The sequence below is a fragment of the Bombyx mori genome, chromosome 19 (genome assembly GCF_030269925.1).
Source record: "Bombyx mori chromosome 19, ASM3026992v2".
Classification (NCBI taxonomy): domain Eukaryota; kingdom Metazoa; phylum Arthropoda; class Insecta; order Lepidoptera; family Bombycidae; genus Bombyx; species Bombyx mori.
Window position 1 is genome coordinate 6,927,603 of NC_085125.1, and position 27,724 is coordinate 6,955,326.

The following is a 27,724-nucleotide window of genomic DNA, read 5'->3' on the forward strand; positions in this document are numbered from 1 at the left end:
TACGTCGTTTATCGTATATATTTCAAGTAATCTATGTTGTGAACGAATTTAAATATTCATACGACTTTTTGGCGGGAACGCGAGGAGTGAAGTGGTGTGATTTGTTTTGTTTTGTCTATTTAGTGTTTCTTCGGATTTAAATGTGTAATAATCGTGGTTTATTAAATGTTTAATATCTGTGAAAGTGCACAAATGTGGGAAAATGAAACAAAGTCGCTGGACGCAACTTCTCGGGATCCTCCAAAAAGTCCACTGAAAAATCTTAGTAAATGACTACCATTTTACTAAGATTATATTTCATCCCATATAATCTCATTTCATTGAATTTCATCCCAGTTGATTAATGTCTCAAATTAATCATTTTCATTTCATTTCACTCCATATTATCATTTTTCATAAATATAAGAATATAAATTAAAATAAGACATGACTTAAAGGTCTTAGATACCAGGTCATAAAATCACTTAAAAAAAATAAAAAAAATATTCATATTATACCGGTCTATTTTCAAAATCGTAATCTGTATTAACTCATTTGGTGAAACAACTAACTTTATATTACTTACTAGCGGACCCGACAGACGTTGTCCTGTGAATGCATACACAAAAATTCATTCAAGTCGATCCAGCCGTTTAATTGCAATATAGATAAATAACCTAGATAAAGACTGCAATGCCATCTGCCGGGCTGATTTATGAATCTAAACTATCCAGGGCGACACTAAAACGCATACAAAAAAATTCATTCAAATCGGTCCAGCCGTTTAGGGGGAGTTCAGTGACATACGCACATACAATAGAATTTTAAATATATTACTATGTACCCAACAGACGTATCACAAAAACATATTAATAGCATAGAATTGTTTTTCATGGAGATTTACAGAAAATTCACGGTGTGGTTTTTGGTATCGCAAATTATAATATCTAAATGCTTTGTGACGTGTATTCCGGATATCCACCCGAATTTGCCGGGTTGAGTGCCGAAGCCTCCGAATACTCTGACCAGCTGTCCTGTCGGCTTGAACACCTGGACTCTGCAATTCCCAGAGTCTCCAACTAATATGTAGCCCATAGGATCTACAGCCAAAACTTCTGGTTGTCTGAACTGGCCTTTTCTCTGACCCGTAGAGCCGAATTCGAGAATTTTTCCTTTATCATTTTTATTGTACACTTTGACGCGTCGGTTTCCGCTGTCCAGTATGATTATTCGATCGGCGGTCAGGGCGACCGCAGTGGGTGTGTTTAGTTCCGTGCAGATTACTTCTTTGGTTTCCCACAATGTGGTATTACCCGTTGGTTTCAGTTTGTTATAAACTCCTATTTGGTCAACGAATTTTCCATCAGGTTGTATAATCTGTAGAAGTATAATACCGCTTTTAGGCTTTAATATAATCTATAATAAAAATTATATTACATATACTACATTAACTATTTTATAAACTTTAAAAGTTAGTTAACAAATATCCTAATTTAAAGTTTGTGTTATGAATAATATAAGGTTTATAAGACAAAGCTTGTCCAACTATTATCAGAAAATCCGCCTGATCACATTGAGTTGCAACTACAACTTTCTCGACGCGTCATTTTTTAACTCTCACAATTAAAATCAATTTTCTGGTTTGCCAAACCAAGGTTTACCATTTTCTCAGGTCGTAAAACTATAAGCCAATTTAGCCACTTAATATACGATATTACCTATCTAATATAATATACGAAATATATTGTAGGTATATAATAATGATAGATGATTGTCTCCAGTTAGAGGATTCAACACAGGGGGAAGAGGATGAATTTGTATCAGAAATGCAATTAATATATATTTTTTTAATCATAGTATCAATTTTACTGTTGGATAGGTGATAGGTTTTTACATACGTATACAATATTTGTTAGTATACATTTATAAATATCGTTGTGAATATTTCAAAGGGGCTTACAGCACTAAAACAAAAACTATAAAAAGTTACGAAAATCCTGAACCAATGTTGACAAGTAAAATTGTGTGGTGGTAGCCGTCATAGAACACAAGATATATGACAGATGTCTGAAAGACACTAGCCAAATTTTCAAGATGAGTTTGTAAATTATATACAACATCTGATTTGGACCATAAGTGTACCGAGCAATTTCACCCACTCGGAAGATATTGCCTTTGTTATTATCCCCAAAATTGCAATATTCGATTTTCAGAAAAATTACACCCTGTACGTACAAGAACATGTTGATTATTATTAGAACGATGATCTTACCTGTACCCTATCGTTTCCAGTATCAGCAACATAAATAAGATTATTAGCGTTGTCTGTGGCAATACCCTCGGGAGAGCGAAACATGCCGACTCTGCTGCCTTTATGACCGATGGACCTTAAGTACAGACCGTCTTTGGAGAAAACATGGATGCAGTGTTTCCATTTGTCTAGAAATGAAAAAAATCGCCAAACTGAATTTCACATAATCCTGACGTGGCTTCAGGTCACTGAAAGTAATCTCCGACTTACCGGTGACATAAATTTCGCCCTGACTCTTCATAAACGCGATCTGGACAGGACATAACATCTCATCGCACGTCAGACGCGTCACGATCTTCGCCTGCGCACGTTCTACCACCATCACGCTATGACTGTCCATTCCGCAGACGTAAAGATGACTGTCCCACGGACTCAGACCGACACCGCTCGGTCGCGAGGTTTTACGCCACACATAGTGTGGTATGAAATTACGGGATCTAAAAATATTTATGTGGTATATAGATAGGTAGGTTTTATTCTCGTGGTGTTTAACTATGTTCATTTAAACATAATTATATAAAATAAAACAACTTTTGCGATCTACGATTGCGGTAGGCCTTGTTGGTAACTAGCAATATAGGACTGCGGCTAATGCAATAAATTTGAGATTTCGTTCTCATAACTCAAAATAAGCGATACCTCTCCTTACTTAATGATATCTGTGGACTCGCGTGAATGCTCAGCACATTTTTTCACAAATTTTTCGCTGGTATCTTATGTTCACGGGTTCAATTTGAGAGACTTTGCTAAGGCCAGCCCTAGCAAGAGCAGTACTTCGCAGAGTCTACCACCCGATCGAAATAAACTCGACATCGAGTCGACTGTGGATCAGTGGAGTTGTTTATGTCAAGTTTATAGGCAGACCAGCACACAGAACAGAAAGCACGTGTAAAATTAGCGCCTAATTGGTACAAACATATCCAATTTAGTAATGAATAATAAGTATTTCACTTTTCATCTGCTTATTAATTGAGAAAAATTGTTTGAAACGTGCGCGCGTACCGAGTAACACGCGAGTTTTATACAGAAGCAAATAGTTGTTAATATTCTTGATCATTTTACGTGTTTCACTATAGGTATTAGTATAATAGTCTACAACTAAACTAAACGTAAGGTGGCTGAAGGTTTTTGGAACTCAAGTAAGTAATTAAAATTTTCTTTTTATGAAATGTAATGTCGAACTATTGATTGGTACGTTTATATTTGATAGCACGCAACAAGACGAATCAGCAAGGCAACTAAATTATAAGAATAAATCTTGTTATTAACAACGGCTAATAGTAATGCTAGCAATGTTCAATTTAGTTCTTTTTTAATGAACATTTTTTGGCACAGCCGTATGACAGTTTCTCTGACAAAAATCTATACTAATATATAAACCTACAGTGGTTTTTACGGATGTTCCGTTATAACTACTGAACCATGCATCCGTCTATACTAATATATAAATCTAAAGTGGTTTTTACGGATGTTCCGTAATAACTACTGAACCATGCATCCGATTGACTTGAAACTTGGTATCCATATAGAAAATACATGTACTTAATGGATAGGCTAATATTTATATGAGTGTTGGACTCTCTACACCAGTTGCGGGGGCGTTAATGATGAGAGTTTTTGTGGGGGTGAGAAATAATAATGTCAATTTTAAATGCCCAGTGAAGCGGACGGGTGCAGCTAGTATACATATAAATTTCCACGAGAATGTATTTGTATGATGGTTTGAAAACCATGCTGTACGTGGTACTATTACGTAGGTATTCATTTCGATCGATACCAAAATCAATCGTTATCTAAACATCATGACTGTACCTTACCTGTAATAAGTGACTAGACTCTCCTCGCTTTCCAACGGATCGTTATGTTTAGATCCTTCAGACACTGGGTCTTCCGATTCAGCGTCAACTGGTGTAGTTGAATCAACTTCCAACGTGAAGTTCTCTTTATCGAAAACGAATCCTTCCGTGTCCCATTTTATTACGTCCGTTAGTAATTGTATTGCATTTTGATGAAGATTCATGAATGTTGTTACCTTCAAGTATTTATTATTAATATTACTATTATTGGTTAATCGTTTTTGAGTCAAGTCTGAAGCTTTACACGCATTTAAAAACAATCATTTCAGTGTTCTGTGTTCAAGTGTACTACTCATAATTCCACAATTACATAGATTGTAAATAAATTCGATGTTCCCTTTGTATTTTATCTCTTTATTTATGATTGAATACGTATTTTACCAATCAGTACTTCGAAGTTTTGTCGAGATTTAATTACTATGATAAAACTGGCAACTTAGGCTTAGTTTGATAAGAAATATTTTAAGTAAACATTATATTATGACGTATAATATTCGTGGAAGCACAGAATTACGCTTATTGATAAATACATATCGTTCACCGTGTTAGAAGTCTAACACGACAAACTACTTAAGATACCAACTTGTTGCTCGCCATCTATGTTAACGCCATCCGATACTGTCATAGCCTTCGAAGCGACTGTTTTGGCTTCCTCCAACGAAGTCTTTAGCGCCAAAGCAGACATATCGCCAGATTTCTGCAAGCTCACCGCTTCAATCAGCATATTGTTTTTGGAATCGATTATAGCGTTGATCTTATCTTCAGCCGTTTTGTTTATCTGTTCAGTAATACGTTCGCAACGATCCTGTGAAAATCGGATTTATTTTATCGATATAATTGTGTTTTTTTATTTTGCATTTCAATATTAAAGGTATTTATTATTTATGTTACTATTCAGAATTTTCGAATTTTGTGCTAAAATTTTACATGTTTTCAATTTGAATATGAAATGTTTCCTTCAAATAATAAATCACTAACCTTAAAATGTTCTATTTTGTGATTGAGTCGATTGGTAGCAGAATCGAGCTGTTTCAATATTGATCCTATTTGAGTTCTCATATCGTCTAAATGTTGGGACCAGCAGACACCGCAGAATTTCTAAATAAATTATAAAATATCTATATACATATATCATTGTCACTAATAAATAGTTTATTAGTTTTAAAATCAAATAATAATTTACCAATCTACAATGTTCGCATGAAGTAATATTTGTATTGTCACAATGGCTTTTGCAATTCGAACATCGGAGCCCAACAGCGAAGAGATCCACGCTTTGAGTGCCAGGTGTAGTTGGAGTCGCTGGAGGTGTTTCTGGATTCTTCTGGGGCTTATTATGAATACCCACTATATTCAATAACGAATCTATGTATAGATTCGAAGGCAAATCTCTTATGAAATTCGGTCCTTGTACTTGTATTTTCGTTTTGCATATTGGACATTCAAATATAGGTTTATCTAAAAGAGAAGATGATTAACTTTTTATTTATTACCAAAACTAATTTAATAATGACGTTGTTGAAAGCATGTAAGGAATCAAACATGAATGGAAAAAGGAAAGTTTTTTTTTTATTGCTTAGATCTGTGGACGAGCTGGTGTTAAGTGGTTACTGGAGCCCATAGACATCTACAACGTAAATTCGCCACACACCTTGAGGTATAAGTTCTATGGTCTCAGTATAGTTAAAACGGCTGCCCCACCCTTCCAATCGAAACGTATTACTGCTTCACGGCAGAAATAGACAGGGTGGTGGTACCTACCCGTGCTAAGGAAAGGAAGAGGAAAAATGTGGTGGTACCTATACTACAATGCTACTCATTACTATCGCACAGCATTCTTTTCGATTATATGGGGAGGAAAAATGCTATATTAATCTAACAAAGGATATTTTGCCCTTATATCTCAAATTGAACTGCAGTATTTTCGTCGAAGTTATATGTTGGTTGCCGGTGGATCGTGAGGTCATCTACCCGTTTAATAAATAGACTCAATTGAACCAATTTTATATTCATAATTTAAATTGTTACTCTTAGTCTTTATAAATCGAGCAATCTCATCATTAAAACATATTTGATAAAAGTATTTATCTAAGATACCTACTGTTCTTTTTTTTTGCGATTCTTGGACATGAAAATACCAGTTTCGAACGCTGTCGAATATTTTAGTTGTTGACTCAAGCAATAATTTTAAAACATGAAAATGAACGGTAGGAGTATGTATGTAATAAGTCATGAACACGACAACATAAACCGTAATTTAAATAAGAAAAAGTACCCAAGAAGATGATCATGTTCACTTTCGAATTGCAATTAAAAAAGTTTCTACTCAAATATGGATGTAACAAGAAAACAATGGAACACCTACTGCTTTCGAGTGGCAAGGAAAAGTTTTGACACAAAAATATACGAACCGCCAATATAAGAATTGAGACAGGTCATGCAGAATGTGTGCTGACATGGTAGCATCTTCGGATTGTGAAGTACGTCAAGACATAGCGGACACTGAACCAATTCCTTGATACCGCCCGCAGATAACCTTAATAAAAATAACACGTTAATGAAATCATAGCTCATTTGGCGGGTATTTAGATATATCTAATACTAACGGCCCGCTCCGGCTCCACTCGGGACTTAAAAAAAAATTTCAACGATATTTGACATTGTTTTATTTTTAAAAATAAAATAACACTTACAAAAAGTGTCGCAATAAGTGATAATAATAATGTGTTCTACAAAGTCGTAGTACATTCTATCATCAATAGTTTTCACAGGGCACGCGATGTAAAGAATATTTTAGGTAATTTTTTTACACCTTGGCTTACATTATTGGATTTTTAGTAAGGATACTTAATTTTTTCAAAAAAGCTTATAGCCTATGTCACTCGGGAATAATATAGCTTCCAAACAGTGAAATAATTTTTCAAATCGGTTCAGGAGTTTCGGAGTCTATTCAATACAAACAAACAAACAAAATCTTTCCTCTTTATAATATTAGTATAGATACAAATCGAAGACAAATCATCATCAAACGGTACTACAGCTAATCTATTATAGTACCATTTTTTAAGTTGGTAATTCGAATTCGTGTATTTAATTAATTGAATCGAATTATTGATACTAACGCAATTACGTCCCAAACTACACCAAAGCAGAAACATGTACATTTGCTAAGTTTAGTACATATCATTGTAAGTTAATATTTCGCGAACCGCTGTCTAATGGCAAGGTAGTCAGTGAACGCGAATCATTGTTCAGCTGGTAATTTGATTTATAGAAAGCGTGCGAGGCAAAAACTTTTTAGTATTTTTTGTTTGCAAATTCATAGTTTTATTGTGTGTCATTAAAAGTTTCCTTGCGTTATAAATGAACTAGTAATTGTATATACTCCGATGAGTGCCATTGAAATTTACCTTATACTTTATAGTTATTCTAGTTATTTCCTACATCCACAAAGTCGTAATACGTAAATCGATTGCATATGCTTGTTATTCGCATCCTTCCAAGAATCACGTACCGATTTGGTCATGGAGAAAACGAACGAACGACGAATTAATTTATAATTTCTAAAGGTCGTCTTTCAGAAATGTAGTTGTGAATTAAAAGGCTTCTTTTTATAGGTCGTTTTAGGATAGGACTCTCGCCAATATTATATCATTAGGTGTTAGCCTTAATAGTATAAAAATAATAGACATCGCGCCCTTCAAACGAGAATACATGCTGTATTCGATCTCATAAAATACACACAAAGAGTAGTTGGTAACTATATAATATAATATGTGCAAATTTTGCAAGGTTCATTTTTCAGGATTTAATTCCTCAATCGCGGCAGTAGTTTATTATCAAATACCAAGTTTTTTTTTTAATTGTACCGATTCTAGTTTTGAATCTTGGTAGAATCAGAAGGCTACCAAGGCGAGTATTCTATTATACCACAACACTATATCAAGTAATCGATTTGTTTCGTAATGTTTTGTATCGGCAAACTTCAAATCGTAACGATCTACAGTAGTAAACTTTAATTAACTAAATCGGTTGTTTAGCGAATGACGTAGCCTCATCATAGCTGGATATTTAGTACTCACTTTCTAGGCTTAGAATCTGAAACGGAATTCATCGTCCGAGTCGCTAGTGAGTTGTGTGACCTGCACAACTCTGTGTTATCCTGAGACTGTCCCCGCGGCGACGGTGTTATTGGACTGATCGTTCCCAAAACGTAGTCGCTTTGCTTTTGACTATTCCAACGCTTAAGCGTAAAAAACGGTTTCTTTTTCACTTTATCTGCCATTCTTAACACCTCAACATTTCACGAAAAACTAAGTGTAAATTATCAATTGCTCAATAATAGATAAATCGCGTTTATCCGATAACGTTTTCATATTGATAAAAAAAATTAATTATGAATCGCTAAAATTACGAAGCGTTGGCCAAACAGCTTGGCGTCATCGTCGTGGTAAAATATCATTTCTGTATGCGCAATAAGCGTAACATAAATTTTACTGATCCCCTCCGAGGACATTTATTTAAGTCTTACACGTTTTTGAGAAAGTTATCAAAATTTTGTAGGCTTCGAGGCTGCTATAATTTAGGGGTCGATGCAGTGTAACGGTAAAAACGAGTGAAGCTAAAAAAAAAACGCTTTCGCCTGTGTCCAAGGCTCTTCTGTCGAATTCGGCACATTAAAAGCAAACCTGATCTCCTTATCGGCGTACGAAATTGTTTACTATTTTATTGTACTGTTAATGTTTCGCGTTACTATTTCTCAGTATCGACAACCGGTTGAACTGCTGCTTACGGCTAATGGACCGCATACCTTATATAAACGAGTCAGTTAATACGTTTAACTCAAGCGCTAAGATTACGACTACGCATATGGTATGACCAGATCAAATGGTCTTAATCGATACATACATACAACTAATTTAAATGAATGAAAAGCTGGTGCGGTTTGTGTCTTATTTTTTTTATTATTATTTGTGGTCATAGGTTAACAAAGATTAATAAGTTAATATTAATAAATGTATCACTATGTCCTGCTAGTAAAACGTACAAATATTAGGTGTAAGTATAATGTACATAAAAAAAAACTTAAATTATAATTATTTAACTCTATTCTACTTTATTATCTAAATTATCTAAAGTTATCGTCTAAATATTCTGAGATACTATAGTAAGCCTTATTTAATAAAAAAATACTTTACACATTTGCGTAATCGAGAAACAAGAAAAACGAATACTTCTGATAAAAAGATGAGGCAAACAAACGAGAATGATAATAAGAAACGATTTCGTGAATCCGAAAATCTAAAGAAAATAAAGTATTTTAAGACAAAGCTTTACAGCTTAAAAAGAATTTTTGCCTCTTTCTATTTATACATCTATCTATCTCTATATATAAAAATGAATTGCTGTTCGTTAGTCTCGCTAAAACTCGAGAACGGCTGGACCGATTTGGCTAATTTTGGTCTTGAATTATTTATAGAAGTCCAGAGAAGGTTTAAAAGGTAGATAAATATAAAAATGCTCGGAATTATAAAAAAACAACAATTTTATTTTTCCTTTGCTGTGTCCCCCGTCGGACGGATTCCTTTTATTTGTTTTGAGTTTATTTTATACAAAAGTTTAGGTCTTTTATTTGTCGATTGAGGCACTACGAAGTCTGCCGGGTCAGCTAGTACAATATAAAAGTGAAAAAAATGTAAAATAAATGAAAATAAACATACATACATACTAAATTATTGGTCATTAGAGCATAAGTATTTTTAAACATATTAAATTACGTGTTTATTGAGTAAAATTTTCTAAGAAATCATTGCTGTCGGCGAATTAAAATTTAAAATAAAATCAATGTTGAGTTTTAAGGTCTCTAATGAATACAACAATTACATTAATATATATGTGTTTATGCTATTTAAATTGAACTTTTTGAAGAAAGAACTACTAGTTTCTCGTTTATAAACTTCATAGTTATAAATTTGTTTCAGATACGTGCATTTTTTTAGTTTGTCTGGAATTCAATGAGAAAAGTAATCTTTTAAACATACGTATTCGAAGTGCTGACCGTGTTACGCAAAAGTCTATCCGGCAGAGCAGGGTGAGCGACTTCGCGCTGCCAATTAAATTGTACGTCAAGTTCATTGCATTTCTCGTTCTCACAACTATGATGCACTTTCTAGAAAGATTTTCGTTTTAGTTTAAGGAAACTTTTAGAAGAAGTACTAAATTAGATCTAAGCAATAAAAAAATATTTATATTTAAACGGTATATATCTATTTATTGTATGTAGGTATGATCTTATCTTTTCAGAATTTGGGTAAATAAATCGGTTCTCTGGAAGAGATCGTTTTTAGCGATAAGATTGACTGGTTTTTTTTGTTGTTTTGGTGCGCAATAAAGTATACTCTCTTTCTCCCTTTCTCTCTCTCTCTCTCTCTCCCTCTCTCTCTCTATCTCTCTCTAAATCAAATTACATATTTTTATTTAATAATAATAAATACTCAAAGCGGTCTTTCGGTTAGCAGCGGCTTTGCTCTGCCCCTGGCATTGCTGAAGTCTATGGGCGATGCCTACAAGGGCAATAAAATATAATTTGAATAGTTGATTGCTATCAGATGAAAAAAAGTGGATGAAACGAATGGTTTTGTTGAGAGATACTTAGCAATTCATTAAAAGTTGTGTAAATATTTTTTCGGATTCAATTTTCGTTTAAACAGAATGGAATTTGCGTTATCTGAACGACGGGATTTTATTAAATAATTTAATGAGCTTCTTTTAAATACTTTGTATTTACTGGGTCTTTAATCGAAGTCAATGTGGCCTTTTATAAAACTGGCTCTAGAGTGTCTCGAGCTAGTTATTACTTACCTACATATAAGGATTTGTATTTAGAAAGTGTATAATATGGTTTATCAGCGGGATGTAGGCAACATCGAGACTAAAGGACGAATCATAACAAATATGTAAATGCTCAATAGTTTTAAACAAATTGACGCGGACATGGCGCTCAAAAGCCGTTAGTTTTTAAATAAGAAATAGTTGTTTATTTGTTAGGTACCTGAATATTAATGAGATAGTATCTAGGATGTACATAGACTGTAGATGACTGTGGGTCAACAATGAATAATTTTAAATGGCTTGTCACACAATATTACTATTACCTCATTACACACATGAATTTATGTACCTACCTATCTTACCTCCGGAATAAGTCTGTGTTTGGATTTTTTTTTTCTGAATCGATTCCCTTAGGTGGGTGAACGAACTTACAGCCCACATGGTGTTAAATGGTTACCGGAGCCCATAGACATCTATGTCGTAAATGCGCCTAACCCACCTTGAGATATAAGTTCTAAGGTCTCAAGTATAGTTAAAACGGCTGCCCCACCCTTCAAACCGAAGCGCATTACTGCTTCACGGTAGAAATAGGCAAGGTGGTGGTACCTACCCGCGCGGACTCACAAGAGGTCCTACTACCACCAATACTAACTCAACAGGTATTGAGTGTCTAAAGGCATTTTAAATTAAATAGCCGCTGTGTGATAAGTAACAATTTAGCTATATTGTTATCCATCTTATTAATAATGTAAATGAATGGTCGCGTACGACTTGCAGATACTTTGTTATGGTTTCATGGTTTCAATCAACGAGCTCTTGCATGAAATCGCGAAGCCACGAAGCATCGCATCGGCATCGGTCGGTTATATTAATTTCACATTCGAAAAATTACCACATTAAAAAAATTCGGAAAATATTTAAGATTAAGTAATTTTTTTTCTATTCTATCAGCCCATGGACGTCCACTGCTGGACACAGTAAAGCTACATAAAATTACGAAAAAAAAAAGTTTGATCTCAGCCGATAGCAATTAACCAAAATTCCTTTAAACGATCTAGAATATTTTTATGTGTTCATTCGTGCGGACTAAAGAGCTTTCATTTGATTATCGTTGTCCTGAGTGACTTCAGTAAGTTTTTTTTTTATATTGAGTAAGAAATTCATTTATTTCTTTTGGTAATAATTCTTTAATTGACAAATATTGCTTGTAGCAAGTATTTTATTCAATTTGGATTTTTAGGGTGGTTTACATTAACATAGGTTCGTTACTTTGGGCAGATAGTACAAAATAAACGCTTATTTTGATGAAGGTACCTAGGCACAGGGGTGGCAATTATAGTTCCTAATAATTTAAATACCAAATAGGTATTTACGTTTATGAATGCCTTTCAATATGAAACAGTTTAAGCTACAATTTTGCAAGTCATAGAGCAAGTGTGACCCTGTACTAAAAGGTAATATTATATCAAGTTCCTCCTAAGAAGCGGTTACGTATGCAGGCTTAAAGTGAAGCATTCGTTCGGAACAAGAGATATGACTTCATTTTGGGAAATATTAGTTGCTCATAACCAACCTATCTATCTATATAGGTATATAAAAATGAATTGCTGTTCGTTAGTCTCTCTAAAACTCGAGAACGGCTGGACCGATTTGGTTAATTTTGGTCTTGAATTATTTGTATTATTGAATACCTATATATAAATATGAAAATGCTCGGAATTAAATAAAAATAACAATTTTGTTTCTCCTTTGATGTGTCCCCCGTCGGACGGATTCCTTTTGTTTGTTTTAAGATTATTCTATATAAAAGTTTAGGTCTTTCGTTTATCATTGAGGCACTACGAAGTCTGCCGGGTCAGTTAGTATAAAATATTTTAAGGAAAAGCAAACAGTACAATAAGCGTGTACTATGTATTCAGTTTATCCCGGCGATACATAAACAACGCTTGTACGCATCAAATTGGCGGTTAAGCAAATCTACAAGTTTCATCTCCATTATGTTTGCGAATAAAACGTGAGACGACTGAACATTACGCGAAAAACAAAACGTATTACGAAAATAAAGCTTATTTGTTCACGAAATAACACAAATGGTAATATATAAATAATATAAATGCTGTTTAGTTTTGCTGTCTTTTTTTTATTATTATTATTCAAAGAAGTTTTCAGTTAAGATTCTAAATAACTCTCGTCTCAACCTCTATTATCACTCAAGCTATAAACTCTGTAAGCACCCAATCTTATTGTGTACACAACCAAGGAATCTCGGACCCACTCCAAAGTATTTTCAAAGAAGCCCACTGAGATAACGTTGTATTAAGCTGTAAATTCTTTACCAATCAGGAGGAATTGTATCTCCGATATGTAACATTGAATACAAATAGCAATTTTAATACTATTCTTTCTTTTTTAATCTAATACGAGATTTTTTCGGTGTTAATTATAAAACAGCAGTGATAAATCTACTAGAATTAAATATACCTAGTAGTTTTTTTAATATACAAAATTCCAATGCTGTTGTACATTCGATTTTACAATGTAGCCTGTAGAATCTTCGTATTTGGTTATCAGAATAAACAGATCGAGACCGGGACTACCCTGTCAGTGAGAAGCCAATTTATTTTTTTAGCTAGTAAGTATATTTCTATAGTTGCAAGTTCCAGATAAAATTCCAATGCTGTTGTTCATTCGATTTTACAATGTAGCCTGGATATTCGTCGTATATCGGTTATCCGAATAAACAGATTGAGACAATGTCAGCCAGAAGGCAATTTAATTTTTGAAGTTATACTTCTTTAGGCGCGTTATGAAAAATTTATGAGAGTGAAATTTTACGATGCGCGCGCACCGTGACACAAAATTAACAGAAATGAAGTTGCCCACTAAATCGCTCATTACAATACGACCGACGTAACTTGGCGAGTCTGAATATAGCCGCAGGTGAACTTTCCGAACCTTACCGAGAATTATTACCGAATTTATATGATGTCAAGAAAAGGGATGTCCAATAAGCGTGTTTGAGGATGTTGTTTAATCGATTTTTTTTCAAATTGATTAAAATTTAAATGAAAAAAAGAAATGAATTTAATAAAAATAAAGTATACCTAACTTCTTACGCGCGTACATAACTACACGCACCCTTTTTTTTAGCCAGTAAGTATGTTTCTATAGGTGCAAGTTCCATGAATCGCAGCCTGTTTCTATTCGACGAATATTGCTTATCATTTCGCAGCCTTGTCAAATGCCTCTCACAATTGAATATAATAACTGTTATCGTCGTTTCAGTACAAAATGTTCAATTCAGTAACCACAAAATTTTCACTCTGAGCATTTTTGCATATACAATAAATCTTTGTGTATATTCATTAATGAGTTTCGTGAAACAATACACAGTAAGTCAGTGACGATGTCTCTCTTGTCATTGTACGACGGAAGGAAAGGATGTCTGAGCAAAACTATGTCATATACAATTAGAAGCTTTGGTTACCACGCATGCAAATCTGGCGTCGTGCGTTTTCACCCTGGGACGCGCGTGTGTGCCAAATTAATTACCATAACAATGTGCCTTCTAAATGTATTATTTATTCGATAGGGTGAATTAAAGACGTTTCACTATGCGACTCGAGTACGTAAATTACAATGTATTTTTTGTTGAACATCCAGGAAGCACTTCAAAATATAAAAAAATAATTGTAGGTACTCAAAATAAATTTAAGCAATTTATAGTATATTTTTACTGTACCAGTATTTACTGTATGTATTAGTATTTCAAACTGTAAAAAATTTAAATGTGAACTAGAAATTAATGAATTTAAGCATTTATCATATCTAAAACTATTTATCACTATATTTAAGATACACAATCAAATGATATTGATTTTCATTAAATCATTGCTCCATACAAAATAATCACAGTTCGATGAGAAATGCCAATATATTTTAATTAAAAACCAAGTTTTTTATATTTATTACTTTAGAAAGAAATAATTAATGATAATCAACATAGCTACAACGTGATGAACTAGTGTTGTTATAGTTAGAATGACAATAGATCCTGCAACATATGTTTGCATATTGTTAACGGCTTATGATATAAATGATATCATAAAAAAATATAAATCTTATAATATCTTTGGTTGAGATTTCCGTGAACAATTTCAATTGAGATGCTTCCTACGACGCCATAAAGTTTAATTTATCGGATTTAATATTAACAGATATGTTCGATCCATACCACATAATATAAAGTTTACTATTATATGTAAATCCCTTACAGTGTTATAATTAAACAGTAATATCGATTATTTATCTATAATTGCAGTTATTGTTACGTCGATTGAGTAACTTAGTGGTCAAGATACCCAAATTTCTATATCGTGCGATAGTTAACTTAATAAAGTGCATTCGTGTTTATTCAGAATATCATTTTTGTTTTTTCACATTAACAAATTTAATTCCTCAAAAGACAATTTAAATTTAAATGCAGTTTCTGTATAATAAAACATATGCATCCTTATATTGCCACATGTAGGCTGTATTAATTTATTTACGTCACCCATTAAAGACGGAAAACAGGAAAAGGAACACCGCTAACCCAGTGGCCAACTGCCGAGACGACTTCGAACGATTACACCCGACTCAACCTCCATTCCGTACCGGTATCGGCGCGCCACCACTCGCAAACAGATAGTTAACTGACTCTCATTACTGCGTACGGCCATTAACGACCGACCTCATGACGCGTGAGCGATGAGGTCCCGCCGCCCATCGCCCCGTAGTGCCGCGCTTCATTATTTTACAATGCGGAAAGCGCAGGACACGACGCGCATCCTAATCAGCGAAGAGAGTTTCGGCGACACGTGAATACAAAGTCATCGTATATTGTTCCGGTCGAAGAAATCATAGACGTCGAATGAGCCGAGGACAAACGTGACGTCGCCTCGTACGTACGTAACTCTTCAGTGTCGATCCTCGAAAAGAAATTTTAACGCGGATGATACGAGGACGCGTTTAGTGGAATACAGTTTGTTATGCACCACGTTTATCGGAATTTCGCGAAATTTTGGCAACTGAACAAAAAAAAAAAACAAGTGTCGTGTTGTCCACCCGCTATCAGCAGGTACCGATCTGTGCATCTTCAGACGATCGCTCGCAAAGGACATACGTGATAGTGTTCGGTATATTAATAAGGACACTGCTTTGTGTGTTCGAATGATAATTCCTAGAAGTTGTGATAAACATTGAGGTAAGCCAATTCATTTTAATTACATTTTCTTATTTAAAGCAAATTACTTATTTGGCTAAGGTTTAATTACCACCAAAATTATGTTTTAACTTCATATAAGTTCCCTGACTTTCGACGTTGAAGCATAATTCACGTAAAAAATTAAATATTGTCGATGCAAAACATAACTTATTGTAAGTACCTAATTGTGGTTCTGGTTGATATAAATATTAGGTGCACAAAAAGGTCATATACCGAAGTGTGCTTAAAAATAAATATGTAAAGATGTAATTAAATAAAATCTTGAAAAAAAAAAAAAACCACAAACTATGTTTACTAAGACAATGCACAAGACAAGCGACCCATCATTGTAGGTACTTTATATTAATTAGGTAATTTATATTACAAGAACTAATATCATTCAAAGTAGCATGTGATATTTTTGAACATCGTAAAGTTTGAAAGTATTTAAATTCTAAACAAACAATTTGTAATTCTTCAAAGCCCAATTTCGAACAGATTGAATAATATTCAAATTGAACGATTTTAGTGGAATTCTCAAAACATTGGTTCGATGAGTCATCGGTTTTAAAACGTCGTAAACTGTAGACATAATTTGCCGATAAAGGTGCATTTTGTGTTTTTTTTCGCCTCTGTGTCATTGCGACGCCTAAATAAAGATCACACTATAGTCGGTTTACAACTGTACTTACACACGATTGTTACATGAAATGTCTTTGAGGTAAATCGAAGTTCGTGCATGAAAATCCCATTGATTCTGTGTCAGACGTGGAACGAATTACAAAGTTTATTTACATGAAACCACAATAGTAATAAGGTCAACACAATACTATTAAGAATAATCTTGAGGTTATAAAGCTACGTAAAACAATGCGAGTGTTTGAAGCGATATTGTGATTTGGAATAACAAGTTGGATGTCCAATTTGTTTTATCTTTCTGAAATGCGATTTCCATTGTTCCTGACTCTTGTACTTATGGTGGTAGTATTTGTTTTACTACACATACATTATCATTTTTGATTATAATACCATAGACGGTCAGACTAGCCCACCGCCCGTCCGTGTTACCAAAGTGATTATGGCCAGGACCCTGAAACTGCAATGCTTTAAGACAATTTTTTTCTGTATGGAAACTAGCGACATCTAGTTTCAGATGCCCCTAAACATTTAAGCTGTTAAAGTTAAGGCATTTAATTATTGTACAACTAAACACAGAAAAAACATCAACAAGTCTTCATTTGTTATAGACAAATTGATTGAATTTTGTCAATTTGTGGTTTTTGAAAATTTACAAAATTCTTCATTAAAAGTAAAATTGTATAGGATAGGAGCAATGAGAAACTAATCGAAGCGAGGCCATCTAGTGGCCAACGCCCGTAAACATTTTTGTTGAGTGCTTATCTCTAATTAATTTATGTGTATTATTTAAGATTATGGGAGCCAATAGAAATGACAACCCGCCCGCCTAAGTACAAGTTGTGTTGTAACAAATACTAACTATCCTTTCAAATCAGATAGAATAGTTCGTGGCCGATATAGATGTTGACCGAATAATAATTATATTAAGCATATTATTATATATCCGGTTGTAAGTTTAATGGTAAACCTATAAGTTTCACGTAGGTACATGTTTTCAGTAATTTCAAAGTGATGCTAGAATGAACAAGACGCCTTCAGCTCTAACACTAGGAGCAGGCTTAGGGACTCTGGTAACCGTATTTGTCGAACTCGGCAAAGAATTTGACGTGCAACCTAATCCATACATCAGGCCGCTGAGTTTCTCGCCGGATCTTCTCAGGGGGTCGCACTTCCGACCCGGTAGCAGATGCATTCGCGAAGCAGCTGTCCTTGAGCTGTTAGGACTCTTTCGGAGACGCTCGGGCAACTGTTAGCGAATCCCACGCTTCCTGGCTGAGCCTTTGCTCGCCCATCTATCCTGGTGAAACTGGCAAAGGCCTTCGAGCCACCAGTAATTCTTTATTCATAAAAAAAAGAATGAACAAAAACAAACTGGGACATGACATATTCCAAACACTGGTGATGTTATCTGAACACCATAATATGAAATTTCATTCGTAAAAATCATTAATTTACATATGTCATTCTAAAAGGAAATTTCGAAAATTATCCACTTTTTTGTTATTACAGACTTTTTGACACAAATTATTTAATGACCTAAAAATATTCCAATGGATACTATTGCTTATTTTGAATCACTTAATAAGGTTTTTATTTATAGGTATAATATCCAACATAACGTTACAGAAAGAAGAATACGCGAAACCAATCTACTGCGTTATAGGGGGGGATTACTGTATGTGTATTTCTGTATATTACTGTATATGGTGTATGTTTCGACTAGTGGTAGGACCTCTTGTGAGTCCGTACGGGTAGGTACCACCACCCTGGATATTTCTGCCGTGAAGCAGTAATGCGTTTCAGTTTGAAGGGTGGGGCAGCCATACTGAGACCTTAGAACTTTTATCTCAAGGTGGGTGGCGCATATACGTTGTAGATGTCTATGGGCTCCAGTAACCACTTAACACCACTTAACGGTGGGCTGTGAGCTCGTCATCTCATCTAATCAATAATAAAAAATGTGGGAAATCTCCGCGTTATATTGGGAATGCCCGTGTTATACGGGGGATTGAAATCGCGTAATATGAAAACGCGTTATAAGAGTGCCGAGTTATAGGGGAGATTACTTACTGTATTACTATTATTTTTTTCTACTGCATTCTCTAAATCGATCTGTAAAGACTGTATATTCTGTTACAGAAATAATGCTATTTACGTTAAAGCATTACTCGCACGTACCGTAAACAATCTAACAGTAAATTAATATGTTGATGATATCAATGTCATTATAAATGAGTACTTAGATAATCACGCTAACTGTGCAAGCGTAAGCGACATGCTCGTAATGTAAGTATATTATTTGTATACTTACATTAAGTAAGGTTAAACGAATCATTAAATATGTATTTAAGGATATAAAATCGAATTCACTTTGAAATCAAAAGCAGCAGTTTAATGAAAATTTAATATATGCTCATATTACGTGGCAAATATATATTTTAGATTACGTTTGTCACAATGTATGTATTAAGTAGAAATACATTTTATTTAAGTTACATTGAATTTGTTAAGTCGAAAAAAAAACCCAATCTCAAAGGAAACATACAAATAATAACATACAATACATAACATCCAAAAACATTAATAAAGAAATAACATTCATTATCTATGTAAGTCAGTCAAATGAATGCGACTAACTTCTTGGATTTACTATCACTCCGCCGAAGTCTTCGTGTTCACATTTTATTTTCTTACTTCCTTGAACACTGGCGGTATAATCACGTGTTTCTCGAGACACACGTGAATAAAATGTACATTTTTCTATCCTAAATATTAAGGTCAGAATTGGACTATATGTAAGTATTTAAGACATCTCATCTTTCTTCTTACACTGAATTTTTTCTATGGTTTAAGACTTAGCTTGGCTTTGGATTGCTGTTGTCCATGAGCGACGTTAACCATTCACCATCAGGTGAGCCGTAAGTTCCTCTGTCGAAACAGGCAAATAAAAAAGACAACATTTTGTTTTCTTGCGAAGAAAAATCAGGATATATTACTGAAGGAGGAACTATAGTCGCAAAGTAGGTTAGGAACTTATCCGTGATGACTCCTATTCCTTATTTTAATTTGGATTATGATGAAATCGTCATGAACTTTGTGAAAGTCGAACACGATAGGAATTTTAAATTTATTCGAATATAATCGATACATAATCGATTTTGTTTCGGAGCTTATTTAGAATGACTTGTACCGTTGCGATGCGATACTAGGAAACATACAAATTAATACGATCCGTGCATGTTAAGGACTTGGGGACAAGGAAGGGTATGGCTAGAAAATTTGTACTTAAATTTCTTTACATACTTTTATATAGTTCTAGTTCAATAATGATTATATTTCAAAACCTTTTGTTGGCGTCCCAAAAAATTACTCATACAACATTTAACCAAAATTGAACAATATTCAGAGGACTATCACTCGTTCCATAAAATATTTCGAATGAGTATTTTATGAAATCATGAATATAAAACGACAAATCATGGTACGGTAAATTTTACGACATCAATATCTTGCCAATCTACAATAACGATCGTTAAATCACAACGAATACCACAAGAGCCTATCAAAGTTATCACTGATTTATTGACGATTGTCCTATCGAACCGGTTCCGATACGACCTGTACATCTGGTCTGGAATATTATGCGGGTTCAGGCAATCAAGTCACTTGACCCGTAATACATATGGAAAGTCGGTCATTTCAACAGGTTTGATCCTTTCCGTCTCTTGTCCGGACTACATTCTTTGGAAAACTTGACTTTTTATCGTGTTTACTTTTCTTGTGAATGATAAGTTTAAAGGCTAAATAAAATGAGAAATGCTGTCGCTTTAATCATTAGCATGAGTTTTGTTTTTAGCCTTCCACTGTTGACTTAAATTGCTCCTCGTTTAAATATTTCCGATTGTTAATCTTTTCGAAATAAGAAGCACATGGCGCAATTATTTCGTAAAATATCGGTGGTACTTTGTCATAGATTGACTTGTCGCCGGTTATAATTATCTTGATCGTAAAATGAACAAAATCATCATATCCTTCTGAAGTACACAGATCTTTTGAGCATAGTCTCACGCGTAAGGTAACATTGGAGGTGGTCGGTATTAGAGTCGACATAGGTCTTATTTGAATCATATTTTTCATGATATCTGTTAACTTGATTTTTACCAGAACCGGGTAAACTGTGTGGGTATTTGCTACTACAATTTTATCCTCGTAAAATCCATGCATCTGGTGGGATTGAGTCATATCTAACAATGTCGGATATATGTGTAGAGGATGCCGCAAAACTTCACCAAAAATTTTGATAGTTTTGGTTAGGAATATGACTTCTTCCTGTTGATCATAGAAATGTAAATCGTAATAGCATTGATGTTTTCCAATATGTTCTGCTTTAGTAAAATAAATAGGAATAGTTTGGTTAGATTTTGGATCGAGAGTTATAAAAGTTCTATCGAAAACAAAAATGTCTAAAGCTTGATCAATGACTAGATTTAAGATGTCATCTACAATATCTCGATTTGTCTCCTCAAGTGGGTCTTCTAAGCATTCGTTTTTAGAAAATTCTTGAAGATCTTCAATATTATTCAAACTTTCTGTATTAGGAGGGATACCTTCCAAAGATGTCGACAGTCCATTAAGATCTTTGACAAAATTCACTGTGCGTTTAGTAATACGAAGAATGTATTTATTGCAATCTTCAATTCTAACATGGAGAAATGATTTTGGATAACCAAACTTTATTTGCCACAAATAAACAGGTTGTATTTGAACGATTTCTGTAACAGAAATGCGAGATTTTTGTTTGAAAGCGCTTACAATTCGGATATTAAGTGCTTCAATTTGTGGCTTCACATAATCATTATTATTCACCCGAAAATTCAAATTCGTGTCGAAATCTTGGTCTATTTGCAACAGTTTAAACATCAATTTATATTTAACAGCTATTCCAGGATAGAGTCGCATTGGAATCTGAGGTTCTATTATGATCTTCTTAAACCAACATCGATTAGTAATAGAGTGAAACCTGATCATGGTGGTTTCTGAACCACAATTTATTAATGAAAACGATGCCGTCTGTTCCTCCAAAGTTCTGCAGCGTATGCATATTTTTCTAGGTGAGCATTTTATTAAAGTTGTAAGTTTCAATTCAGGGCACTCAGGTTTGTCCGGCAATTTTTTTTCCCGATTAAATTTACTCTCGATACAAACAAAATTGTCTTTTGAAGTCAATGGGGATATTAACTTGTGCTGATTTGTTTCTATATATATGGGTCGATGTACAGGAGAAGTCAATTCTGAAACAGGTTCGTCAGTGTTAACGTTTCTAAATTTAGGTTCTATTATATCAAGGGAAGCTACTGTTTCAGTATTCGGGTGTGCTACGTCACTAAGCTCAGATGTATTTTGTTCTGTTTCAACAATGCTGGATTCTTTTTCTATGTTTTCTATTGAAGGATATTTAGGTTTCTTATATACATGGGCTTGCCATTTGTCTGATGTTCTGAATAGACAATCTGTTAATTCAAATGGAGTAGGTCTGGTCCATTGTACGTATATTTTATTTATTATGTAAGCTTTTCTTTTCTTAGCTTCGAAAACCTTGTTTTTGCAAGTAGAAGTTCTACAATCTATTTTCTGCTTCAACTGATTCCATTGAGGTAGTGCTCTTATTTGTTTTTTGTATAGATTTTCAATGTTCTCTACGTATTTTTTTAAATTTTCATCATAGTCTTTATTTCCTCGGATTCTTAGATGCCAGCAATTATACCTGTCCATTTATAATCCTTATTATTATTAAAATAAATATTAATTAGTTAAACATTATTATAAAAGCACGTGTATACAAATTCAAGACAGGTTCATTCAAATATGACAGTTTTGTCAAAACATTATAGCAATTTTAGCCTGCTTAACAAAAAAGTTCATGAAATGTATCGTAGGTCCTTTTATCCGATTGAGTTGAAACTTTCATAGTTTCTGTTAGTACTTCAGGAAAAGTCTCCGGCGATTGAAACTTGAATTGTTTCTTACAATTTAAAAAAGTACCAAAGTGTATTTCATAAATTTAGCATATCGGCATATTGGTGGACATTTATCATTAATCAAAATGTAATCTAATGTAATACACGCTATTAGATTACAGTATTCTTACTGTGTATTATATCTCAACAGGTTTAAGATGGATACATCAATACCTCGCGTGATATTAGGCATAGCATTAGCAGCTCTGTTGCCAATTGCATCACCAAAAGACGAATTGGCAAAAGAGAACATACCACATTCAAGACAAAAAAGGATACTTTGGATAACGAATGATGGACGTCTGGCTTTACCACCAGGAACAACAATGGCGATCACACCATCACTCTCGATGCCATTTGTCCGACACCCACCAAAAGGATTCCTTTCAAATATGACCATCAGCTTCCCATTCTCAAGTAAGATACATAATATTTTATTGAATTTGTAAGATTTGTGAACATTACTAGCATATACTTTCATGTAGGGTCTGAGAATTTAGTAAAAATCAAATAATTTACAGGTATCCTGATATGTCAACTGGATTTACAAAGTTTGTATTTAGAGAGCTCATAGTAGTAGTCGGTAGTTAATGTAGCTAGATTGAATTGTTAGCAACATCTCGTTGTAATTTTATCATAGTCTGTTCTGATATAATTATTGTCAGACGTATTTTCTTCGTAGTACTAAATAACAGATTATCGATTATTTTACGTGAACTTTGGAAGGGTTTCTAAACTCATATAAAATCTGTATTCTATTTAACTTTCGTTTCTTTTCCTAATATTGAAAACTGAACCCGTGTTCCGACAATACATTTGGTTTTATTTTGTGTAAAAAAGCTTTATAAGTATAAACTTTGGTATCCGAATTAATGTTATACGAATTTTATTAATTTACAACAAAATTTAATGAGTTTCTGTCCTTTCAGTCGACTTCGACAAGCTAGGATTGACCGACAATGAGAATCCTTACGGCGATTTTCCTCCAATATTGGCCCGCTCTATGAGTGGGGCCGCTTTAAACATGGTGACAGATTATGTTACTCGATACTTAGAAAGAAGGAGGGGAAAACGATCGGTTCATGATTCTGTTACGCCTGAGATCGAAAGAGCAGTTTTGGATCGACTGCATGGCGGTGAAAGGTAAATGGAGTTCTTCTTTTTCAGTTGTGAAATACATATTGTGAAATACATATGACATGTCCTTCTTCAAACGAGGCTTGTGGAGAGTATGAAGCGGTAGGCAGCGGCTTGGCTCTGCCCCTGGAATTGCTGAAGTCCATGGGCGACGGTAATCACTCACCATCAGGTGGGCCGTATGCCCGTCTGCCTACAAAGGCAATAAAAAAACCCAAAAAAAACCCTCTTTTTAGAATTTAATCGTTAGTGACACAAGTGACGGATTATCATTTAAAATAAGATTAATAATTAGAAATATTAAGTGTATTATCTATGTAATTATTTTTCACTTATGTACGCTTTTAACTGACCCTTTTAAAATGTAATTGTGAAACAATATTACGAGATAATTTTCAAGTATATAGTTTAAGATTTATTTTAATAATACATCCCAATATTAGTCGTTAGGATAAAAACAAAAACAAGCTTACACGAAGCCGTTTAGTCTTTGAGGGTTTAATAATTTTTACGTAAATAATTTACCCGCAAACAATTCTAGCCAATACGAGGCTTCTTTAACGAGGTCAAACAATCTTAGCTCTGGGGACCACACACAGTAGCTATTGTCACGTATTTCAGTCACCGGACAGACCTGGTGTGCGTTGACTTATTGGCGGTTACTTTCACCTTCATTCCGATAAAGCACATCGGGAATTCTCTTCACGGAACTTCTTGGCAGGAAGTTTAACGAGCGGCCGCTTCGAATGCTATATGTGATTCGAAAATCGACGCAAAACAAAAACGAAGTTACGCAACGTCTTCTGTTCATCTAGTACTATTAAGTGTATAATCTATGTCTAGTACTTTATTCATTATCTAATTTACGTACAACGAGATAATTTGTTCAAAAATTCTATATATATATTTTTCTGTTTTTATTGCTTAGATAGGTGGACAATCTCACAGCCTACCTGGTGTTAAGTGGTTACCGGAGCCCATAGACATCTACAACGTAAATGCCGCCACCCACCTTGAGATATAAGTTCTAAGGTCTCAGTATAGTTACAACGGCTGCCCCACCCTTCAAACCGAAACGCATTACTGCTTCACGGCGGAAATAGGCGGGGTGGTGGTACCTACCCGTGCAGACTCACAAGAGGTCCTACCACCAGTAATATACGTTCACTTTCGTGCAATTTTTATTCAACAGAATCATTTACGTTACTTAATATTAGTATTGCTCAGTGAGCTTAGTGCGAGTTTTTTCGTTCGTCCCCAGCGCCCCTAGCGGCAAACGAAGGCAAAGGGATCGTTTGCCTACGTTTGCCGCTAGGGGCGCTGTTCCAACTGCATACAAAATTGGGCTAACTTTTACGCTATCGAGAACGTTAAAAAACTCGCACTAAGCACACTGTTGGGTCTTTTATGTAAATATGGACGTGAAACTCAAAAGCACTTTAGATTCTAAATCAGCTCATATAATTGTATATATTCTAGAGCCATAATGTACGGTATAGCAGAAGACATGTTATCCAATTTCGGACTCTCGGGGAAGGAATGCTTGCTTCGTGCCATTTGTGAGATACAATCACATCCCCTTACAAATTTCGGTTTCCTTGGGGAAATAATGAAGCTGTTCTTCACGTGAGTATCCTTATTTACCAAATAATATGACTTAGAACATTATTATTACAGTAATAGATTATATAATAACGACATCAACAATTAAGCGTTTTTTTGGAGCCTCTGGGTCTGCGGAGGGACTTTGGTTCCCTCTGTATTCTGTACCGTATGTTCCATGGGGAGTGCTCTGAGGAATTGTTCGAGATGATACCGGCATCTCGTTTTTACCATCGCACCGCCCGCCACCGGAGTAGAGTTCATCCATACTACCTGGAGCCACTGCGGTCATCCACAGTGCGTTTCCAGAGATCTTTTTTGCCACGTACCATCCGGCTATGGAATGAGCTCCCCTCCACGGTGTTTCCCGAGCGCTATGACATGTCCTTCTTCAAACGAGGCTTGTGGAGAGTATTAAGCGGTAGGCAGCGGCTTGGCTCTGCCCCTGGCATTGCTGAAGTCCATGGGCGACGGTAACCACTCAACATCAGGTGGGCCGTATGCTCGTCTGCCTACAAGGGCAATAAAAAAATAAAAAAAATTAAAGCGTTATATGTATAAAGTTAGAAGTGGATTTACTGTCATGTAATTAAATCAGTTATCTATTAAATTGTATGAAAGTTAAAATGATAGATAAAAAATTATATTAATATAATACTGTGATTAAAGCCCCTTGGTCCAGTTGACATGACGATTTCATGAAATTGTTTAAGTGAAGAATAAACGTTTTTCTAAATTTTATAGGCCCAGCAAATCTCCATACTCTGATCTCCTGCCCGAATATTTAGAAGCGCAAAAGGCCGGAGAATCCGGCGGCGAATGTTGGCCCTACTACAGGCTGTGTCCCAAGAGTATTTTCCAATCTTCGACGAATAAGTACACGTAAGTTTATTATTGTACTAGCAAAGATCAGCAATGACTGGTTAAATGGACACTTACCCAAGAATTTAATTTCAAAGTGCTGATGCATAACCAAAATTTTAAACATTTAGTAATTACCAGTTTACCACTTTCTTTTGTACACACTACAGATTATTTGATTTTCAAGTGAGTGTCCTTGTCGTACATCTACAGCATTAATTTTTTAAATTCAATTTATAATAAAAAAAATACATGTTATCTCTACCATCGGTTCCAAAAAAGCCACAGTTCTGAGAAGAAGCAGTGAAACAAAACTCAGCGAGATGAACTTTTTTTTTGATATCACCAGATTTTATGATCCCAGGTGAACATATCTATGAAAATAAGTCTTTTGCATTAAATTAGCTAATTATTTTTAATGAGTGTCATAGCTTATTGTAGAGCGAGTCCTTAGAAGCAAATTATATTGTATTTATTATATTCCTTTGCACTAACTAACTTACGCATATTTATAGGCAAGAAGCTGAAAACATTCACAAACGACAAGAACACGACAATATTGAAGAAAATAAAATAGAAGAAATTCAAGCAATGTAACATATGATACAGATTCACAAACGAAATACGCCGACAGAAAAGTTCTACAAAGCTAAAATGATCCAAAAGATAGTGGTAGTTTTCGACCAAAGCTCTATATAAATTAGTGTTTGATCTTTATTTTCATTTATTTATTATACTAGTGGAATTTTCCCAAAATAAATTTATTTTAACGTAATTACATGCATTTGAAAATGTTTTATGATTAAGAGTTTATTTATAACTAAGTGCCATTCTATAAAAGAAATACTTTATCTATGTATATGTAATATTGCAAGTATATACAAAGTTGTGAAGTCTTATATTTTAATTGTGTCTTATTATAGCTTACTTAATGTTGCTTTTCCTATATTTATATTTTTAATCGTTAAATTTTGTATATTTTCAAAGCGATCGTCCTAAATAAATAACATAGTGAATACAAATTTAATTATTTTAAAGTGGTAATAAATACTGGCTAAGTGAAATGCAGTTTAATTAAAATTTACAATTAGGTAACTTATGTTCGTAGAAAAATAATTAACCCAATCCAACTAGTGTTGCGTGCACATCACACCATTTAACTGTGTCAATGTCGCAATATACCTTTGCATTTTTATTCCGAACTTAGTTGACCTCCGTGAATCAATAATGGAATTGTCAATATGGT

At 34.3% G+C, this 27,724-nt stretch overlaps 3 protein-coding genes across 7 annotated transcripts; 1 reads left to right on the plus strand and 2 right to left on the minus strand.

Moving 5' to 3' along the window:
• LOC101743568 (RING finger protein nhl-1) lies at positions 1-8,931 on the minus strand. The gene is made up of 9 exons (XM_004933340.5): positions 8,229-8,931; positions 6,558-6,682; positions 5,330-5,604; positions 5,125-5,244; positions 4,730-4,951; positions 4,108-4,322; positions 2,501-2,727; positions 2,252-2,418; positions 1-1,356 (listed from the first exon to the last, which is right to left on the minus strand). Exons 1-9 carry the CDS (start codon positions 8,429-8,431, stop codon positions 880-882), a joined length of 2,031 nt encoding a protein of 676 aa, XP_004933397.1. The 5' UTR covers positions 8,432-8,931; the 3' UTR covers positions 1-879.
• LOC101743244 (uncharacterized) lies at positions 2,725-27,542 on the plus strand. Of its 5 annotated transcripts, none has more exons than XM_038017621.2 (7): positions 4,926-5,017; positions 10,128-10,266; positions 23,030-23,295; positions 23,808-24,021; positions 25,495-25,641; positions 26,362-26,499; positions 26,994-27,542. In XM_038017621.2, the coding sequence occupies exons 3-7, from the start codon at positions 23,037-23,039 to the stop codon at positions 27,073-27,075; spliced, it is 840 nt and encodes a 279-aa protein (XP_037873549.1). In that variant the 5' UTR covers positions 4,926-5,017; positions 10,128-10,266; positions 23,030-23,036; the 3' UTR covers positions 27,076-27,542. The 5 variants fall into 5 exon arrangements, with proteins under 5 accessions (XP_062529988.1, XP_037873548.1, XP_037873549.1 ...); XM_062674003.1 differs by lacking the exon at positions 4,926-5,017 and adding an exon at positions 6,723-6,943; XM_062674004.1 differs by lacking the exons at positions 4,926-5,017; positions 10,128-10,266 and adding an exon at positions 2,725-3,429.
• Positions 19,252-22,739, minus strand: LOC110386456 (uncharacterized). The gene is made up of 2 exons (XM_062674001.1): positions 21,728-22,739; positions 19,252-21,633 (listed from the first exon to the last, which is right to left on the minus strand). Exons 1-2 carry the CDS (start codon positions 22,631-22,633, stop codon positions 21,595-21,597), a joined length of 945 nt encoding a protein of 314 aa, XP_062529985.1. The 5' UTR covers positions 22,634-22,739; the 3' UTR covers positions 19,252-21,594.
• Positions 27,543-27,724: the final 182 nt, after the last annotated feature.

Bases quoted from the DNA above. Each gene is read 5' to 3' on its own strand.
- LOC101743568 (XM_004933340.5), bottom strand. From the start codon at position 8,431: ATGGCAGATAAAGTGAAAAAGAAACCGTTTTTTACGCTTAAGCGTTGG. The intron at 5,605-6,557 runs GTTCGTATATTT...CTTCTCTTTTAG, and splicing joins TCTCAATTCTTATATTGGCG to ATAAACCTATATTTGAATGT. The intron at 2,419-2,500 runs GTAAGTCGGAGA...TTTCATTTCTAG, and splicing joins GGGCGAAATTTATGTCACCG to ACAAATGGAAACACTGCATC.
- LOC110386456 (XM_062674001.1), bottom strand. From the start codon at position 22,633: ATGGACAGGTATAATTGCTGGCATCTAAGAATCCGAGGAAATAAAGAC. The intron at 21,634-21,727 runs GTGAATAATAAT...TTTCTGTTACAG, and splicing joins ACACGAATTTGAATTTTCGG to AAATCGTTCAAATACAACCT.
- LOC101743244 (XM_062674004.1), top strand. From the start codon at position 23,037: ATGGATACATCAATACCTCGCGTGATATTAGGCATAGCATTAGCAGCT. The intron at 23,296-23,807 runs GTAAGATACATA...CTGTCCTTTCAG, and splicing joins CATCAGCTTCCCATTCTCAA to TCGACTTCGACAAGCTAGGA. The intron at 26,500-26,993 runs GTAAGTTTATTA...GCATATTTATAG, and splicing joins TCTTCGACGAATAAGTACAC to GCAAGAAGCTGAAAACATTC.